The sequence below is a fragment of the Mustela lutreola genome, chromosome 1 (assembly GCF_030435805.1).
Source record: "Mustela lutreola isolate mMusLut2 chromosome 1, mMusLut2.pri, whole genome shotgun sequence".
In the NCBI taxonomy this organism is placed as follows: domain Eukaryota; kingdom Metazoa; phylum Chordata; class Mammalia; order Carnivora; family Mustelidae; genus Mustela; species Mustela lutreola.
Genome location: NC_081290.1, coordinates 2,199,476 through 2,221,429, shown reverse-complemented (window position 1 = coordinate 2,221,429; position 21,954 = coordinate 2,199,476). Strand labels below are relative to the sequence as shown.

At 39.0% G+C, this 21,954-nt stretch overlaps 1 protein-coding gene across 3 annotated transcripts in view; it reads left to right on the top strand.

Moving 5' to 3' along the window:
• Positions 1-21,954, top strand: part of CFAP299 (cilia and flagella associated protein 299) — a 604,081-nt gene that overhangs the window by 567,228 nt on the left and 14,899 nt on the right. For 2 of the 3 annotated variants that reach the window (XM_059155053.1, XM_059155220.1), the window contains exon 5: positions 8,852-8,981. In XM_059155053.1, coding sequence (XP_059011036.1) covers positions 8,852-8,981 — 130 coding nt within the window. Of the gene's footprint in view, positions 1-8,851; positions 8,982-9,675; positions 9,802-21,954 lie in introns of those variants that run through there. The other variant, XM_059155140.1, reaches the window with a different exon arrangement.

Here is a 21,954-nt window from a genome sequence, read left to right as displayed (position 1 = left end):
GGAGGAACAGCAGATGGCACCTCTTTAATCTGGACAATTGACAAAATGCCCATGAATAATGCCATGTATGTAGAGAGGCCCTGGACCAGATCTCCGGTTCTGCTCATTTCAAAGCACACTGTGTCTCACTCAGATGATAAGGCTGGTGCTCACAAACAATTGTTCCTACAAGATCCTCTCATTACGGTATCTGTAACGCCAGAGGGGGCTCTCAAACATAAACAGATCGCGCAGAAAGACTTTATTTCAATTATTGCCCTGTCGGACTGGGAAATCTATATTGAATTTTAACACACCCACCCCGCATATATCCAGCATGGTAAATGCAAGCAAAGCTCGAAGTTTTCTAATCCTGCTCTAAAACATATGGAAAATTAGGCCCAGTTTTTTAGAGGCTTCCTTTAATGCACTCCCTGAGACGAAACAACTCCTTCTTTATAACTGCTTTTTTACCATAAAGGGACAAGTGGGCTCAAAAAGCCCCATATTTGGAATTTATTCCTAGCCTTCCTCCTTATGTTTTGCTCCCAGGGGAGAACCTTCACTCCTTGCATGGGATATAGACGTAGCCCGAGAAACCGGACACAGAGGAATAGTTAGCAGACCAGAGATGAAATAACCATCTTCAAATCTCAGATTAAATGCTGATTTTGTTACACAATATCTAGAATATTCTGTAGCTCTAATTTTCTTTTCTAGAAAGTGATAATTTAGTAATAACAATAATACGTACATATATACATACCATGTCTACCACACGTGGTTGTTCTGGACATTAAAAAAGAGTATAATGGTGAAAGCTCTTTGTCTATGATAAAGCACTACATCAGTGCAAAACAATATTCACAGTAGTTGTTTCAGTAATATCAGGAGAAACAATGAGATTAAGAGAGGACTCTGTGACCCCCACCCCTCCCTGCGCCATCACTTCAAGATTCTGCTTTGAGAAATTTATTTCTTTTTTTTAAAGATTTTATTGATTTATTTGACAGAGAGGAAGATCACGAGCAGGCAGAGAGGCAGGCAGAGAGAGAGGAAGGGAAGCAGGCTCCCTGCTGAGCAGAGACACCCCCCCCCCATGTGGGACTCAATCTCAGGACCCTGGGATCATGACCCCAGCCGAAGGCAGAGGCTTTAACCCACTGAGGCACCCAGGTGCTCCTGCTTTGAGAAATTTCTGCTCCTTCAGTCTCTTTACCAAAATGGCCACAGAGCCCAGTTGCTATAGGAGCAGCTGGTGGCATCCGTTCTTGACCTTGAGGTTCTCACTCTAGGATCTGCAACTGAGAGATACTCCAAAATGTTTCTAATAATTGCTCTGATTGAAAAATCAGAAAGAGCTTTGTGTAACTTGTAAGTCTATTTCCACAGCCCTATCTTGGGGGAAATCTGGTAATGTGTTCATCTGTTACTATCACCCACTCCTTTCCCACTGCGTGGGGCTGGAAATTCCAGATTCCCCATCAGAGCGCTGGGGTCCCCAGTGAGGAGACCAGTAGACAGTCTAGGAGGATGGAAACAGGCGTGACACCCTCAGAACGGCGCCCTGTAAGAAGGGTCGCTCTGAACAAGGAGCTCCTTGGTGGTGACCTAAGAAATCTTCCCATTTGGCTATATTATCCTCTACCCTTGAGAATTCCCCTATAGTTAGTCAGGTATCCCAGGTGTTGTACTCTATTCACCATTCCCTCAGTGCTTTCTACCGCCAGTCCATCCACTGACATCAGACGTCTGGTTCAGAGCCACAGTGAGCCACACAGGTCATCTGTCTTCGTGCACGGGTGAGAGCTGAGCATGGGGGAAGGGCTCTCCCTCCATCCCTGCGCCATCGGATGAGGAGACCCGGCCTCACTGGCACTCCCTGCTTTCTTCGCTGAGCACACTCTGTCCCCAAAGGGAAGGCACACAGTTTCTGCGTTTTAGTAGGAAACAGTTAAGAATCATATTTCAGGGCGCCTGGGTGGCTCAGTGGGTTAAGCCTCTGCCTTCGGCTCAGGTCATGATCTCAGGGTCCTGGGATCGAGCCCCACATCGGGTTCTCTGCTCAGCAGGGAGCCTGCTTCCTCCTCTCTCTCTCTCTGCCTGCCTCTCTGCCTGCTTATGATCTCTGTCTGTCAAATAAATAAATAAAATCTTTTAAAAAATCATATTTCATATTTAATTTTCAGCTTACAGCCATTTTTACCTTCTGCCTTACCTCCCAGTGTATGACTGAAAATTTCTCACGGTGGTAGGAACTGATTGTGTATATTTTTCAGTTCTTATCAAATCTACTTGGTTACTAGCCTTTCCACCTAGAGTGCTTGACCCCATTACTTTCCATCAGGAAAATCTCACTAGAAATATATTTGACCAAGACATATATTCTTTCTTGACCCCTACGGTCCAAAAATACTTTACAAATATTTCTACTGTATTGTTTTTCATGCTGTTCTATAATCTTTTGTTTACATGTCTGATGTCCCATAGACTGTGAGTTCCTTGAAGGTAAAATCTGTTTTTCTGGTGCGTGTGTGTGTGTGCGTGTGCATGTGTGTGTGTGCGGGTGTGCACGTGCATGTGTGTCTGTGTGCGTGTGTGTGAGTCTGGGTGCACGTGTGTGTGCGCGCACGTGTGTGTGTTATTGTTGAATACTCAGGATCATTCCAGGCACAAACTAGATGCCCAAAATTGTGTTTAGTTGAACAGAATGACACCCTGAATATCTTTCACCAGGGATTTTAAGGTTCTCAATTATTTTAATAGTTACAGTGCATTGTTCAACAGTTCTCTGTATTTTCCCAACTTGTATAAGCATTTATTAAATAACTGATTGAATTTAGAGATATAATATTTGGCCATAAACAGGAACTAACTTAAGTAACTTAAAGAAACACTAAACTTTAGACGTCATATTCTTACCAACCAAAATGATTGATCAAACATATATTTTTATATGGAATATGATATTTGAGAAAATTAGTTATTATAGAATGTTATGCTACTTTGATATTATTTGAAAAATAAAAAAGAGCAAGAGTATTTTTTAAAAGATTTTATTTATTTATTTGACAGAGATCACAAGTAGGCAGAGAGGCAGGCAGAGAATGGAGGAAGCAGGCTCCCCACTGAGCAGAGAGCCCAATGCGGGGCTCAATCCCAGGACCCTGAGATCATGACCCGAGCCGAAGGCAGAGGCTTAACCCACTGAGCCACCCAGGCACCCGAGCAAGAGCATTTATTATTCTAGATTAAATTTCATGTCTCTATACCACAATTGCAATTTCATATAATATAATTTTTCCACAGTAATAAAATTTTTTAAAAAATCAACCATAAGAAAACATGCTTTAGCATTGTTTAAACATCTTTATCGTATCTTTGGCAAATCTATGGCAAAACTTTGGAAGCATTTAAATAAACACTGCATAAATCAACTCTAAAACTGCACTGTTTAAATGTTTGGATTTGTGGTTATCGACCGCATGTCTCCATCTCGGCTTCTCCAGCATCACCTGAGCTCACTCTTGTTGTCTTGGCATAATTATTAGGAGCAACCCTCTCTTTGCCAAGAGGATCCCAGTTTGGACAGCAAAATTATAAGGTCATCTTACTTATAGGCTGTCTACACAGAGATTAAAAAAAGGAGACAATAAAGTTTAACATTTAAGTGTCCCTATGATTGATATGAAATCTCCTGATTTTTTCATTTTTCAAATCTTTTAACAAAACTAGTTCTGTAGGACTTTAGTTTTATCTCTGTTTTTTACAGATTTCCTTTAAATATGAGTATGTCTTTGTCCAACAAATTATATCTTATAAATGCACCTTCTTTCTTTTTATCTCAAAGAGAATGTGCTTTAGTTTTAGAACCATATGCAAATCTTAAGTGCTATAAAAGCCTACTGGTCCTACTGCATAAAACTTAAAAAGATTGTATTATTAACGGAGATTGAAACAGAAGTTCTTCCTAATTATTATAAATTGTTGATTGTATTCATGGGGAAAATCCCTGAGACGATAATATCTTCGGTTCCAGTGATGTGTTGTCTGTGATGTCAAATTCCATGTTTCTGTGGGGTGATTTCCATTTTTTCTCTCTGTTTTACGTACCGGTGACTAAACAATCATTTTGTTTATTCTAATGAATTCTTTTCTTTTTTATCAAGATTTTATTTATTTATTTGACAGACAGAGATCACAAGTAGGCAGAGAGGCAGGCAGAGAGAGAGGAGGAAGCAGGCCCCCCGCTAAGCAGAGAGCCCGATGCGGGGCTCGATCCCAGGACCCTGAGATCATGACCTGAGCCGGAGGCAGAGGCTTTAACCCACTGAGCCACCCAGGCCCCCATTTTGTTTATTCTGTATTCGCCCTAAGGCCTTAACTTGCCTTTAATGTATTTTATGTGCATTTTAAGAATCTTTACTAACACTGGCCATTTTGTGCTTTCATAATTTCCCTTAGTATGTCCGTTCGATTCCATTTGAGGGAAAGTAGTGAGCAAAACTAGGCCAAACACAGTATTCTGGACAATGGCCTTGAAATTTACTCCCCCTGGTGGTCCAAAGCTCTGTTGCCCTGTGATGTCGTTAGAATGTTTTCTCTGGTATCAACAATTGTCATGGAAAATAAATGACAAACTTGTAATTGTTTCCAAAAACATACATGAGGTCCCCTTATCACTTAATGAATACAGTTTCTGCAGATTTCATTTTATTACTACAATTTATTTGTATAAGTTGTGTAGAACTACCCTCATACCTATACACTAAAATGTCCAGGATGTTTATCATACAGAGTAAATGGAAAATTGTTCTTTTAATGCAAAAGCTTCAAGGATTTTACATAAATTACCTCGCAAGTTCTTCTATCTGTTATAAATACAGTATGTTTAAACTTTTCTGTAAGTATTTCCAAGTTGTGAACACTGAGACATAAATCGAATAATGTGTTAAAACTCACTGAATGAAAAGAGGCTTTTAAATCATGGAATACTAGCATTGTAAAGAGCCTTTGGAATATATAGTTCAACTTCTGAACTTCACGTAAAAGAAAATTAAAATCATTGCATCAGGATTTAGATCAATTATCTTTATTTCCTCTTAAAATCATTTCTCTTGCATCTTCTTTAATTCTGTAGTAACTGAAAATATTAATTGGGTTATAAATCACATTAGTAGAGATGGGTCAAGATCATGTATTTAACCAATAAACATGTACTGAGTGTTGCTTACCGATACGGAGATACAGCAAGGAGCAAGTACTTGTTGGGATATCGAGACTGAGGAGTCTGTGGTTTATCTCAGTAACTAGAACTGAGCAGGTGATGTGGACCATGAGCTGAGGTGAGGGAACGGAGAGGGAGCCAGGGTGTGGGGCAAACAGGCATAGAGAAGGGGGTTTAATTTTAATGTTTTAGGAGAAAAATGCGACAGCCTGGAGCAAATCTGGTATGGAGGAGTTTGGAAATCTCTTTTCTCCTCTTCCCTTTCTCTTTCCTGCTCCTCTTCTCTCTGCTTCTTTTCTTCTTTCTTCCTTTCCTTTCCTCTTTTCCTTCTCTTTCTTTTCTTTCTTTCCTCCTTTTCTTCCTTCCTTCCTTCTCTCTCTCTCTCTCTCTTTCCTTCCTTCTTTCTTTCCTCCGTTCCCTCTTCCCTCCCTTCCGTTCTCCCTTCTTTTCTTTTCTCTTCTTTGTTGGTTGGGAACATTGATATGGATTTATTAGTCCTGGGGAAAATTTTATGGTGAAATGAATTTGATTATATCAGAAAATTTTTAGATGATTATTGAAGTAATTAAAGAGGCCACAGGGACGGAATTCAGAACATATATGGATATGATTTTTTGTTTCGGAAAGGAAGAGGGACACCTAATTCCTCTGAGTTGAATAGAAGGAGGCAGAGGACATTGTCCATATAAACAGATTTGCTACTCACGGAACAGGATATTGATCATTAGTTTCCATTTAGGGTCCTTTATTTTCCTAATAGAGTTAGAGGTTAAAGTCATCTTTTGAGACTAAGGAGGAAAGTGGAGGAATGGGAGGCCGGAGCCATATAATAAATGACAGAGAAGGTAACTAGAAACATGTAAAAAATTGCTCTGTAGTGCCTGAAATCCAACCGAGGTTAGAAATTTGGAATTCAGAATTGGATCAGGGGTACCGTTGTTTCAGCAAGAGTTTTCAGAGACTGTGGGGACTAATGGAGAAGGTAGACATTTGAATCAATTTTGAAACTGGTACTTTTCAATATAAATAGGGTCCGTTGAATGATAAAGCTGTGACAATTGACAAGTATCTTGTGGATTGTGGTAAGTAAAAAGTAAGGAAACTAGTTGTTGTACGTTAGGAGGACGGTGCACCAAGGAGCTCAAGGCCTCGAGAAGGTGAAACAGTAGATGAACTAGCGAAGGACACTGATAGACACTAAAAATTCAATAGAAGTCAGATAAGTCAGATGTTTCAGGGGGATTTCAAGTTCAACATGCCCAAAACTGAACCTCCCGCTTCCCCCCAGCTCCTTCCTTTTATATTTTATATCCTGGTAAGTAATTCTGTCCGCTGAAGGATCCACACCAGAAACTGGAGAACAATCCTAGGCTATCATCTGTTGACATCTCTCCGCATAACATCAAACCCACCCCCTCCCTCATTTACAAGTACATGTGAAGATCACCTGGGCTCTGCATGTATAAAATCTGATCATTCTGTATGTATTTCGTGGGATTGGTGATAGGACTAAATGAGACAATATATCCATTAGGCTCAGTACAGTACCCAGCACATGGGTAATAATTATTGCCAATTTTCCTTACTAAATACTAATACTTATCAGCTCTTAGAATTGACATGCAAAATGAAACCTGTTGACCATCCCTCATCCTAGAAGAATGAAAGTATTGAAAAACAACCTAAATTGCTCATCAAAAGTACCACATGCTATACAAATTAACTATTTTTATAAAGAGTGTGTGTATATATGTATTTTTTCCTGCCTAGACTTTAGTAAGACTTTTTTTAAATTTTTTATTTTTTATAAACATATATTTTTATCCCCAGGAGTACAGTTCTGTGAATCGCCAGGTTTACACACTTCACAGCACTCACCAAAGCACATACCCTCCCCAATGTCCATAACCCCACCCCCCTTCTCCCAACCCCCCTCCCCCCAGCAACCCTCAGTTTAGTAAGACTTTTAATTTGAGGTCCGAGCAACAAGATAAGAATGTGTGATATAAGTCATGGCACTCCAAGCACAGCTAAGCTAGGACTCAGATATTTTGCTGGGATTATCTATAGCTATATATCTCATAAATAATTATTTAGAGAGAGAGATAAAAAGTTAGAATCACACCCATTGTCCTCTATGCCAACTTAGCAGTCTTTTAACCGACTAGCCAGTAAAATGGAGGTCAGATTATCTTTTTTCATGGATTAAAGTGAATTTGAGAATATAGCTTGGGTGCACAGTCAGATTGACTCCTAATAACTTCACCACTGCTACCTTAGTGGGGGTAGAGGCTGCCATGGTAAACTTCACTTTTGAAGGCTACTGAAGTGAGGACCTAGAAAGGCATGAAATGTTCAGCTCCTTCCCACTATTCACCATCGAATATTCATTCTGGCTCTCTTGGGGGAGGACATGCTCAACAGACAAAGATGATTAGAAAACCACTTTTTCTAACTCTGTGCATCAGAAAGGGCAGATATTCCTATGTCTTGGCCATAAAACAAACAGTAGGGGAAGAGAGAAAATATTTCTCATTAATATGCCCCAATGATATAAATATATGATTAATATAATGAGCCTTTTCTAAGTATTGAAAAATATGAGGGTAAACATTACATTTTCAGGTAATGGCACAGAAATTGGTGCCTCAGAAAATACTATAATTCAAAGTGAGTTTGATCAATGAAATCTACTCTTTGAAAATGAGCAAGGGAATAATAAAGGGCAAAACAACCCAGAAATAGGATAATAGACATATTAGAAACATGTTACTACTTGAACATATTAACATAATATTAGAAATGTGCTAATAGGAATAAGATATGTGAAATTAATATATTGAGTATTCTTACAACTCATATTACAGTTATTATATTAATTTTTGACAAGTAAGTATAAAGCAAGACATGGAAAAAATAGAAGGTTTCCACAGATCAACCAAAAAGGGGGGGTGTAAAATGCAGGCAATGTTGAACAGCAGAAAGAACATACTTACTTGTGCTTTGAAATGCACAGATCTGGGTTGAAATATCAGCCCTGTGACATGCTAGGTGCAGGGCCTCCTCCATGCCAGTCGACCTCCCCTAGCCTACTTGCTGGTCTGTGAAGGGAGTGCAACTTCCTGTGGGTTCAGGGCTAGAATGTACCACATCATGCCCGGCCTATGGTAACCTCTCACACTCCCATAGTTTCCTCATTCCCTGGGAAACATATCATTAAAAATAAAGCCTGAAAGAAATGAAATAATTTGTTTTGAATGAAAAGAGGTGACTAAACCGGCCTTTCCTTCCAGGAAACAGGCTCCTAATAAGCTGAATCTGAGCGGGAAGAAACAGCTTCAAATTGCACCAGTTTTCTTCTTGACTTCCTGGGGACTGTAATACTGGACTAAGTCCTAGTTCCTAAAGTGTCCAAACCAGGAAGTTATGCAAAATAGTCATAAATATGTATTTAAATAATTTGAGAATAACCTAGTCTAATCTCTTCTGCAAGAATTTTAATCACACATGTGTCTTACATGGTTATACAGACTATGATCCAATTCATTTATCGGAAAACTGAACTGTCCTAAATATTTTCTGAAATATATTTGTTAATTTATTGTATCATACATATTAATTTTTAATAAATATTTATTTTTCTAGCTTTTACAACTGGGATAGTCATATTGCTGTTTGGAATTCAACTCCCAATTATCAAGTGATTGCTGACAACCCAGAAGGCTTACTTTTCAAATACAAAAGAGACAGAAAAATTCTTAACGTGGATCCAAAGGTAAGACCTCTTTTACATTTGTACATTTCTCTGAATTTTATTGTATTTTTTCCACTATTAAAAAATCTATTAAATATTTGACACTCTTCAGTAATTTAAACCTAGAAATAAAAGACTATATTGAATCATAAGGTATTCATTATTCCTTAAGAAAAAACTCCAAACTTAATCTATTATCAGAAATCATTAAGGAAGAGTTTAGGGGGGATTTAAATAGAACTCACAAGTGAGAATGCTTCTCCAAGCCTACCAGCGAAGTTAGATCAAGCAGCCATCGGGCAGTGCATTTTTGTGCTCTGATCCCGGGGATGTCCAGTACTTTTTGCTCTAAAGGGGAAGACAAACTATTTATGGAAGGGAGACTCTCACCTCAGAAATATTCCCAGAATTCTAATCCCTTTTTATATATAACTAACAGCGAAAACAGTATTACCCTTTGTGTATTTCTAAGTGATAACTTAGAAAATACATTTTATTTAAATATTTTAAAGACATGTCCCATGATATTTTGTATTTGTTCAAGGACAAATATTTACATCTTACCTATTTTCAATGACTGTGTTTGCATCATGACTTTTTATCATGACTTGTATGTTTGGAAGAGAAGGTTAAAACTTGATTTAAAGTCATATGTTCTTGAGTTGCTTAGGCATTTTTTTTGTTTTTGATTTTGGAAAACATACTCATATGACAGCATCAGTCTAAAATCCAAGCCAAGAAGAGTATTCCTTCCCAGCGGAAGAAAGGGACTGTCTGATATGCCTGGGAGAGAGACATGGACGGACGAAAGGAAAATGGGAGTCTCGTTCTAAAAACTTTCCCAAAACTTTTTAGAAATTTACAATAAAAATAATAATAATAAAATTATTTTGTTTCATATCCAATTAGTAAAATCTCTTGCTCATAAAAATTACGCAAAATTACATGCTCAAAGAATGAAAAAAGAAATTCTGCAGTAAGAAATGGATTGTTGTCTGCAATCAGATACGACTCCAACACAGTGACTTAACAGAACAGAAGCTTCTTTCTCATGTATGAGTCTCAATTGTCAGTCCAAAGTTTGAATGGCTGCTCCACAGTCATCTAGACCAAAAGGGCCCTCATTCTCTTGGACCAAAACAGATGTCCACTCAAAATAACCACATTTCAAACAGAATTCATGGAGGGAGTTAAGACAGTGCGAAGGACACCTCTGCTCCAGTGCCTTTTAAAGAAGTTACCCAAAAGCTACCACTCAAAGGTTCACTTATATTCCATGGCAAGAGCTTAGTCGCAGGGCAACATCTATCTACACGGATGACTGGGAAATATAATCTTTATTCAGGTGGTCATAAACCTAGCTGAAATCAGAAGTTCTGGAGAGGGGAGAAAAGATGTGCGAGTAGAAACCAGCAGTTTCTGACACAATGTTATCCCCTTCAAAAGAGCACTACTCTTGGGGCACCTGGCTGGCTTAGTAGGAGGAGCATACAACTCTTGATCTTGGGATCGTGAGTTCAAGCTGCACGTGGGGTTGTAGAGATTACTTAAATAAATAAAATTAAGAACAAAGAACACTACCCTTTAATTGGTCTAGGGTTTCTCATTAGTAAAATGAAGGGTTGAACCTGAAAATAATTATAGCCATAATTATTATGAATTGATAAATATTAGTGCACCTTCTCTCTAGTGGTGGCTCTTTGCTTCTCACAAATGCATGTCAAAATTGAGGCAAAGTACAGGAAACTTAATAAATTATATTCACAGAGACTTTTACTCTTAGAGGGTTAAAGACATAAAAGTATTGGGGGGAGGAGTCAAGATGGCGGAGAAGTAGCAGGCTGAGACTGCTTCAGCTAGCCGGGGATCAGCTAGATAGCTTATCTAAAGATTGCAAACACCTGAAAATCCATCGGCAGATCGAAGAGAAGAAGAACAGCAATTCTGGAAACAGAAAAACAACCACTTTCTGAAAGGTAGGACCGGCGGAGAAGTGAATCCAAAGCGACGGGAAGATAGACCCCGGGGGGAGGGGCCGGCTCCCGGCAAGCGGCGGAGCAACGGCGCACAAAATCAGGACTTTTAAAAGTCTGTTCTGCTGAGGGACATCGCTCCAGAGGCTAAACCGGGGCGAAGCCCACGCAGGGTCAGCGTGGCCTCAGGTCCCGCAGGGTCACAGAAGGATGGGGGTGTCTGAGTGTCGCAGAGCTTGCGGCTATTGGAACGGGAAAGCCGGCTACAGAGACGGAGCCGACAGTAAGCTCGCAGCTCCGTGTTACCTTGAACCGGTCGCAGGCTCGGTGAGCTCGGAGCGCGGCCGGAGGTCAGGCAGACGGGAGTAACTGGGCGCTGTTCTCTGAGGGCGCACTGAGGAGTGGGGCCCTGGGCTCTCGGCTCCTCCGGGCCGGAGACCAGGAGGCCGCCATTTGTATTCCCGTCCTCTGGAACTCTACGGAAAGCGCTCAGGGAACAAAAGCTCCTGAAAGCAAACCCGAGCGGATTACTCACCCCGGCCCCGGGTAAGGGCGGTGTAATTCCGCCTGGGGCAAAGACACTTGAAAATCACTACAACAGGCCCCTCCCCCAGAAGATCAACAAGAAATCCAGCCGAGACCAAGCTCACCTACCAAGGAGTGCGGTTTCAATACCAAGGAGAGCAGCAGAATTCCAGAGGAGGAGAAAGCCAAGCACGGAACTCATGGCTTTTTTCCTGTGATTTTTTTTAGTCTTGCAGTTAATTTAATTTTTTCTTTTTCTTTTCTTTTTTTTTTTTTTTTTATTCTCGCCTTTGGGTAAAAAAATTTTTTTAAATGTTACCTTTTTCTTTTTTAACGATTTTTTACTAGTTTATCTAATATATATATTTTTTCTTTTTTACATTTTTCGTAGGTGTTTTCTTTTTTAAAAAATTCTTTTCTTTTCTTTTTTTTTTCTTTTTTCTTTTTTTTTTTCTTTCTTCCTTTTTGAACCTCTTTTTATCCCCTTTCTCCCCACTCACGATTTTGGATCTCTTCTAATTTGGTTAAAGCATATTTTCCTGGGGTTGTTGCCACCCTTTTAGTATTTTACTTGCCCCTTCATTTACACTTATCTGGACAAAATGACAAGACGTAAAAATTCAACACAAAAAAAAGAACAAGAGGCAGTACCGAAGGCTAGGGACCTAATCAATACAGACATTGGTAATATGTCAGATCTAGAGTTCAGAATGACAATTCTCAAGGTTCTAGCCGGGCTCGAAAAAGGCATGGAAGATATTAGAGAAAACCTCTCGAGAGATATAAAAGCCCTTTCTGGAGAAATAAAAGAACTAAAATCTAACCAAGTTGAAATCAAAAAAGCTATTAATGAGGTGCAATAAAAAATGGAGGCTCTAACTGCTAGGATAAATGAGGCAGAAGAAAGAATTAGTGATATAGAAGACCAAATGACAGAAAATAAAGAAGCTGAGCAAAAGAGGGACAAACAGCTACTGGACCACGAGGGGAGAATTCGAGAGATAAGTGACACCATAAGACGAAACAACATTAGAATAATTGGGATTCCAGAAGAAGAAGAAAGAGAGAGGGGAGCAGAAGGTATACTGGAAAGAATTATTGGGGAGAATTTCCCCAATATGGCAAAGGGAATGAGCATCAAAATTCAGGAGGTTCAGAGAACGCCCCTCAAAATCAATAAGAATAGGCCGACACCCCGTCACCTAATAGTAAAATTTACAAGTCTCAGTGACAAAGAGAAAAATCCTGAAAGCAGCCCGGGAAAAGAAGTCTGTAACATACAATGGTAAAAATATTAGATTGGCAGCGGACTTATCCACAGAGACCTGGCAGGCCAGAAAGAGCTGGCATGATATTTTCAGAGCAATAAACGAGAAAAACATGCAGCCAAGAATACTATATCCAGCTAGGCTATCATTGAAAATAGAAGGAGAGATTAAAAGCTTCCAGGACAAACAAAAACTGAAAGAATTTGCAAACACCAAACCAGCTCTACAGGAAATATTGAAAGGGGTCCTCTAAGCAAAGAGAGAGCCTACAAGTGGTAGATCAGAAAGGAACAGAGACCATATACAGTAACAGTCACCTTACAGGCAATACAATGGCACTAAATTCATATCTCTCAATAGTTACCCTGAATGTGAATGGGCTAAATGCCCCTGTCAAAAGACACAGGGTATCAGAATGGATAAAAAAACAAAACCCATCTATATGTTGCCTCCAAGAAACTCATTTTAAGCCCGAAGACACCTCCAGATTTAAAGTGAGGGGGTGGAAAAGAATTTACCATGCTAATGGACATCAGAAGAAAGCAGGAGTGGCAATCCTTATATCAGATCAATTAGATTTTAAGCCAAAGACTATAATAAGAGATGAGGAAGGACACTATATCATACTCAAAGGGTCTGTCCAACAAGAAGATTTAACAATTTTAAATATCTATGCCCCCAACGTGGGAGCAGCCAACTATATAAACCAATTAATAACAAAATCAAAGAAACACATCAACAATAATACAATAATAGTAGGGGACTTTAACACTCCCCTCACTGAAATGGACAGGTCATCCAAGCAAAAGATCAGCAAGGAAATAAAGGCCTTAAACGACACACTGGACCAGATGGACATCACAGATATATTCAGAATATTCCATCCCAAAGCAACAGAATACACATTCTTCTCTAGTGCACATGGAACATTCTCCAGAATAGATCACATCCTCGGTCCTAAATCAGGACTCAACCGGTATCAAAAGACTGGGATCATTCCCTGCATATTTTCAGACCACAATGCTCTAAAGCTAGAACTCAACCACAAAAGGAAGTTTGGAAAGAACCCAAATACATGGAGACTAAACAGTATCCTTCTAAAGAATGAATGGGTCAACCGGGAAATTAAAGAAGAATTGAAAAAAATCATGGAAACAAATAATAATGAAAAAACAACGGTTCAAAATCTGTGGGACACAACAAAGGCAGTCCTGAGAGGAAAATATATAGCGGTACAAGCCTTTCTCAAGAAACAAGAAAGGTCTCAGGTACACAACCTAACCCTACACCTAAAGGAGCTGGAGAAAGAACAAGAAAGAAACCCTAAGCCCAGCAGGAGAAGAGAAATCATAAAGATCAGAGCAGAAATCAATGAAATAGAAACCAAAAAAACAATAGAACAAATCAACGAAACTAGGAGCTGGTTCTTTGAAAGAATTAATAAAATTGATAAACCCCTGGCCCGACTTATCAAAAAGAAAAAAGAAAGGACCCAAATAAATAAAATCATGAATGAAAGAGGAGAGATCACAACTAACACCAAAGAAATACAAACTATTATAAGAACATACTGTGAGCAACTCTACGCCAATAAATTTGACAATCTGGAAGAAATGGATGCATTCCTAGAAACATATAAACTACCACAACTGAACCAGGAAGAAATAGAAAGCCTGAACAGACCCATAACCAGTAAGGAGATTGAAACAGTCATTAAAAATCTCCAAACAAACAAAAGCCCAGGGCCAGACGGCTTCCCGGGGGAATTCTTCCAAACATTTAAAGAAGAACTAATTCCTATTCTCCTGAAACTGTTCCAAAAAATAGAAATGGAAGGAAAACTTCCAAACTCATTTTATGAGGCCAGCATCACCTTGATCCCAAAACCAGACAAGGATCCCACCAAAAAAGAGAGCTATAGACCAATATCCTTGATGAACACAGATGCGAAAATACTCAACAAAATACTAGCCAATAGGATTCAACAGTACATTAAAAAGATTATTCACCACGACCAAGTGGGATTTATTCCAGGGCTGCAAGGTTGGTTCAACATCCGCAAATCAGTCAATGTGATACAACACATCAATAAAAGAAAGAACAAGAACCATATGATACTCTTAATACATGCTGAAAAAGCATTTGACAAAGTACAGCATCCCTTCCTGATCAAAACTCTTCAAAGTGTAGGGATAGAGGGCACATACCTCAATATCATCAAAGTCATCTATGAAAAACCCACCGCAAATATCATTCTCAATGGAGAAAAACTGAAAGCTTTTCCGCTAAGGTCAGGAACACGGCAGGGATGTCCATTATCACCATTGCTATTCAACATAGTACTAGAGGTCCTAGCCTCAGCAATCAGACAACAAAAGGAAATTAAAGGCATCCAAATCGGCAAAGAAGAAGTCAAATTATCACTCTTCGCAGATGATATGATACTATATGTGGAAAACCCAAAAGACTCCACTCCAAAACTGCTAGAACTTATAAAGGAATTCAGTAAAGTGTCAGGATATAAAATCAATGCACAGAAATCAGTTGCATTTCTCTACACCAACAGCAAGACAGAAGAAAGAGAAATTAAGGAGTCAATCCCATTTACAATTGCACCCCAAAACATAAGATACCTAGGAATAAACCTAACCAAAGAGACACAGAATCTATACTCAGGAAACTATAAAGTACTCATGAAAGAAATTGAGGAAGACACAAAGAAATGGAAAAATGTTCCATGCTCCTGGATTGGAAGAATAACTATTGTGAAAATGTCTATGCTACCTAAAGCAATCTACACATTTAATGCAATTCCTATCAAAGTACCATCCATCTTTTTCAAAGAAATGGAACAAATAATGCTAAAATTTATATGGAACCAGAAAAGACCTCGAATAGCCAAAGGGATATTGAAAAAGAAAGCCAACGTTGGTGGCATCACAATTCCGGACTTCAAGCTCTATTACAAAGCTGCAATCATCAAGACAGCATGGTACTGGCACAAAAACAGACACATAGATCAATGGAACAGAATAGAGAGCCCAGAAATAGACCCTCAACTCTATGGTCAACTAATCTTCGACAAAGCAGGAAAGAATGTCCAATGGAAAAAAGACAGCCTCTTCAATAAATGGTGCTGGGAAAATTGGACAGCCACATGCAGAAAAATGAAATTGGACCATTTCCTTACACCACACACAAAAATAGACTCAAAATGGATGAAGGACCTCAATGTGTGAAAGGAATCCATCAAAATCCTTGAGGAGAACACAGGCAGCAACCTCTTCGACCTCTGCCGCAGCAACATCTTCCTAGGAACAACGCAAAAGGCAAGGGAAGCAAGGGCAAAAATGAACTATTGGGATTTCATCAAGATCAAAAGCTTTTGCACAGCAAAGGAAACAGTTAACAAAATCAAAAGACAACTGACAGAATGGGAGAAGATATTTGCAAACGACATATCAGATAAAGGACTAGTGTCCAGAATCTATAAAGAACTTAGCAAACGCAACACCCAAAGAACAAATAATCCAATCAAGAAATGGGCAGAGGACATGAACAGACATTTCTGCAAAGAAGACATCCAGATGGCCAACAGACACATGAAAAAGTGCTCCATATCACTCGGCATCAGGGAAATACAAATCAAAACCACAATGAGATATCACCTCACACCAATCAGAATGGCTAAAATCAACAAGTCAGGAAATGACAGATGCTGGCGAGGATGCGGAGAAAGGGCAACCCTCCTACACTGTTGGTGGGAATGCAAGCTGGTGCAGCCACTCTGGAAAACAGCATGGAGGTTCCTCAAAATGTTGAAAATAGAACTGCCCTATGACCCAGCAATTGCACTATTGGGTATTTACCCTAAAGATACAAATGTAGTGATCCAAAGGGACACATGCACCCGAATGTTTATAGCAGCAATGTCCACAATAGCCAAACTATGGAAAGAACCTAGATGTCCATCAACAGATGAATGGATCAAGAAGATGTGGTCTATATACACAATGGAATACTATGCAGCCATCAAAAGAAATGAAATCTTGCCATTTGCGACAACATGGATGGAACTAGAGCGTATCATGCTTAGCGAAATAAGTCAAGCAGAGAAAGACAACTATCATATGATCTCCCTGATATGAGGAAGTGGTGATGCAACATGGGGGCTTAAGTGGGTAGGAGAAGAATCAATGAAAGATGATGGGATTGGGAAGGAGACAAACCATAAGTGACTCTTAATCTCACAAAACAAACTGAGGGTTGCTGGGGGGAGGGGGTTTGGGAGAACGGGGTGGGATTATGGACATTGGGGAGGGTATGTGCTTTGGTGAGTGCTTTGAAGTGTGTAAACCTGGTAATTCACAGACCTGTACCCCTGAGGATAAAAATATATGTCTATAAAAAATAAAAAATTAAAAAAAAAAGTATTAATGGCTTCCTTAGGAGGTACAAAATAAATTTTTGAATCAGTTTTGATGATCCACACTTAAACTACTTTATGGCTTTATTTTAACTAAGGGCATATACATATTTCAAGAATGTATGTCATGAATTATAGTTTTTACAGCCTTTGTGGAGTCATTATTGAATAAAAACTTTTGTTGTTTAGACTTTATTTATTTATTTGAATGAGAGGGAGAGGGAGAGTGAATGAGAGAGAGAAGGAGCAGGGGGAGGGACAGAAGCAGACCCCCCATTGTGCAGGGAGCCCAGTGTGGGACTCGATCCCAGGAGCCTTGGATCATGACCTGAGCTGAAGGCAGATGCTTAACGATCTGAGCCACCCAGGTGTTCGTAGGAGGTGAGAGATATTTTGATTATAATTTCATTATAATTCAAAAGATTTGTGATGAATCTGAAGGAAAGGTATTTCCAAATCCTGGAGGAAGAATAGGTTCCAGTTAATTAGTGATGAGAGGAAAAAATATTTAAAGGAATTAGGTATAAAAGAACCATTGATGGGACACCTGATAAAATTTAGATACTTATATTTAATTTTTCTTTTAATTTTATCTTTTCAAAGATAAATCTTATAGCTGACCTACTAGAAAAAAAATGCTGGTTTCAACACCAATAAACAAAATTCTATGCCTTACTTTATAATTAACTAGCTGCCTGGCCTGGTGAAATTCACTTAAGTTCTCAGAGTTTTCACATTCACAAATGGAAGATGTGAGTGTTGCTGCTGTTTCCTGATCTTTAAAGTCCCCTCTACAGCCCCAGTTCTCAGAGATTCTGACTCAACTTGTCCCAGGCATACATATTTTCACAAACAGCCAGTGTGGTTCTATTTCAGCTTATCTATGAACCACAAATGGAGAAAAGCTTCTCCTTAAAAGGACAATAATCTCAAGAGATCTGGCACTCCTTTCAAACAGTGTTCTCAAACATTTGACCTCAAACAAAATATAACACATATATTTTAATTTTTATGGACTAGATATGAAATTAGCATGTTCATCTACATAATACTTTAACTTACCTTCTTCTAAGAGCTATGATCCTTTTATCCTTCATGCACCACATAGCATCTCTTACAGACCTACAGAATAATCAAAAACAAGCTATCTAGTTGTTAAAATTACAAATGCACAATGATAAGTTACATTTTTAAACTTAATGTTATTATTAATAATTTTATTTGAAATTCTTCCTTAAATGAACACCAATACTGACACAAAAACAGACACATAGACCAGTGGAACACAGTAGAGAGCCTAGATATGGACCCTCAACTCTATGTTCAAATAATCTTAGACAAAGCAGGAAAAAATATACAGTGAAAAAAAGACAGTCTCTTCCATAAATGATGCTAGGAAAATTGGAATGCTATGTATAGAAGAATGAAACTCAACCATTTCTCTTACACCACATGCAAAGATAAACTCGAAATGGATAAAAGGCCTGAACATGAGGCAGGAATCTATCAAAATCCTAGAGGAGAACATAGCCAGTAACCTCTTTGACATTGGCCACAGCAAGTTCTTTCAAGATATGTCTCCAAAGGCAAAGAAAGCAAAAGCGAAAATGAATTTTGGGGACTTCATCAAGATCAAAAGCTTCTGAAGAGCAAAGGAAAGATACAGATGTAGTGAAAAGAAGGACCATCTGTTCCCCAATGTTCATAGTCCCCGTGACCCAGCAATGGCCATGGTTGCCAAACTGTGGAAAGAACCAAGATGCCTTTCAACAGACAAATGGATAAAGAAGATATGGCCCATATAAACAATGGAGTATGATGCCTCCATCAGAAAGGATGAATACCCAACTTTTGTATCAACATAGACGTGACTGGAAGAGATTATGCTGAGTGAAATAAGTCAAGCAGAGAGAGTCAGTTATCATATGGTTTCACTTAGTTGTGGTGCATAAGGAATAACACGGAGGACATAGGGAGATGGAGAGGAGAAGTGAGTTGGGGGAAATCGGAAGGGGAGACAAACCGTGAGAGACTGTGGACTCTGAGAAACAAACTGAGGATTTTGGAGGGGAAGGAGGTGGGGGTTGGATGAGCCTGGTGGTGGGTATTATGGAGGGCACATGTTGCATGGAGCACTGGGTGTGGTGCATAAACAATGAATTTGGGAACACTGAAAAAAATAAAATTAAATTAAGTTAAAAAAATAAATAAAATCAATACCATAATTTATAACACCATAATATTGTTAAAACAATAAAACTCAACTCTTCTTGTCTTTTCCTTCAAATAATCCCTTTGAAATATTTTACACTGGTTGCTCAGGTAGCTCAGTCAGTTGGACATCTGCCTTGGGCTCATGTCATGATCTCCAGATCCTGGGAGATCCAGATCCAGATCCTCAACAGGGAGCCTGCTTCTCTCTTTCTCCTGCTCCCCTTCCCGCTTGTGCAGTTTCTCTTTCTCAAATAAATAAGTAAAACCATTAAAAAAAAAAAAAAGAAATGTTTTACACTTAAAATTTAAAAAGGTCAAGATAAATGAAAGGTGGAAACTGTGATAAACAGGATGTCTTTCCTCTGTATAACACAGATGTGGACTCATTAACTCTGAAATGAGTTAATGTGGTTCCCATGAAACATAGTTGTTTGTGAATGGTAACAGTGGAAAAAAGAAAATTGTGCAGATCTTAGAACGAGTAATATGAGTTCATTGGTTAAGAAATTCCAAATGCAATAAGAGTTTGGTTGCATTGAAAACAGGACCACTGGCTTTAACTTCCCTGCAGCTGTATAACATCTGGAACAAATAAAGCTGGTTTCTATTTTTGAGTGAAGAATGCTTGTCTGAGTGATTCACACCCACCGAAATGTTTCCAGTGTATTATCTTAGAAGGATTGAGTGGAAGCACTTTGCACTCACTCCCTGCATTATCTGGACAAATGAAAAAAAAAAATGGAATTTTGCTTTTAAGAAGCATTAACCATGGGAGAGTTTCCTTGAGTCTTAAAATAATATGGGTGGTCTAAAACCTTCATGATCTACTAATTGGAGGGACAGATTGTATAGAACAGTCAAACATAGGAAAAATCTTCCTTAATGGCACCAGCTTGTCTCCCCTCCCTGCTTCCGTTCACTAAATGCGATAATGCATCACCAGGAAAAAAAGCCTGGTTAATGGATGCTTAATAAGTATCATGGAGTAAATGATTGAATGAACGATTCCCTCCAAACACACAAAAATAATACTCACTAATTAAAAATTGAGAAGCAGATTATGTCACTGATACTTGGTATATAATGATAGCCAGAATGGGAATAGCCACTTCATTCTATATTGATCCCAGTAAGTCCGGAAAGGAGCACAAGAGTTTATCAGTGAAAGCAGCTAGTGAAGCCATAATTTTAGCTTTTTAAAGGTTATGCAGAAATCTTAATTTTGGTATATACTTGCAAGTGTTGTACGAACCCAGAAATATATAATTTAAACCAGCTGAGATTAAGACTGTTGAATTAGAACATGTTGTTGAGGGGCACCTGGGCAACACAGTCAGTTGAACATCTAACTCTTGGTTGCAGTTCAGATCGGGGTCTCTGAGTCTGGTCTCCAGGTCATCGGATCGAGACCCGCATGGAGCTCCATGCTGAGCATGGATTTTGCTTGAGATACTCTCTCCCTCTGCACCTCCCACTCATGCTTTCTTGCTCTAAAATAAATAAATAAGTCCTTTAAAAAATGTTTTTGGTTTATGAGTAAATTGACTCAAACATGTTTAATGACTTACTCAAAGTCACATAGTTCATTATCGGTGAAGTCTAGCAGTGGAGCTTCAGTGTAAATGTTATGAGACACCGTAGGAGATCTAACGAGGAGCAAGAGTTCAAGCCTTGCCCTTTATTTAGCTTAGAGTACTTTTAGGGAAATAGGCATGTAAAAAATATAACTGCAGTATAAAGCAGAAAGTGATATATTGCAAAAAAGAGAAACGTATTGGGAATTCAGTGGAAGGAGAGATGATATTTGATCTGGGGTAGGGGCCAGTGGAGAGGGAATGGTGAGAAGAGCATAGCACTGAGAGGAGCTAAGCATGAAGAGGTCATGGAAAGGCTTGAGTGTAGGACTGTTGAGGATCGTGAACGAGACTTGGGAGGAAATGGGTTTACACAAAGCTCTTGTGCAGGGAAATAACAAGATGAAAGTTATGTGGTATTTTTTTGTTTTGTTTTGTTTTTTTGTAGATGTTATTTATTTATTTATTTGAGAGAGAAAATGGAAGAGTGTATACACATGTTGGGCTGTGGGGAGAGAGGCAGAGGGAGAGGGAGAGATAGAATCCCAAACAGACTCTGGTCTGAGCTTGGAACCCCACATGGGCTCTATCTCACACCCCTGAGATCATGACCTGAGCTGAAATCAAGAATCAGATGCTCAACTGACTGAACCACCCAAGCACTCCAAAAGTTATGTTTTTAGAGAATGAGAGGGACTAAATTAGGACAGACTAGGGACGACAAACTAGAGAAGATGCTAGCATAACAACAATCAAGGTAAAGACCAAGAGGACTAGAACTAGATAGAAGTCCTGCTGCAGTTAGCAAGTTTCTGTGTTGATGTTTTAAATATTGCAACCGCCTGATCATTTAGGCAAAGACAGAACTAAGAGAATGCATATTTATGTGGAAAAAGAAATCTGAGAGGTCTTACTTCACCCCAACCTTCAGGAAAGAGAAAGGGAGAGTATGAGCTAATCCAGGAGGAGTACAGAGAAAAAGGTGAGCCGAATGAACCCGTGTAAGTCTGTTGT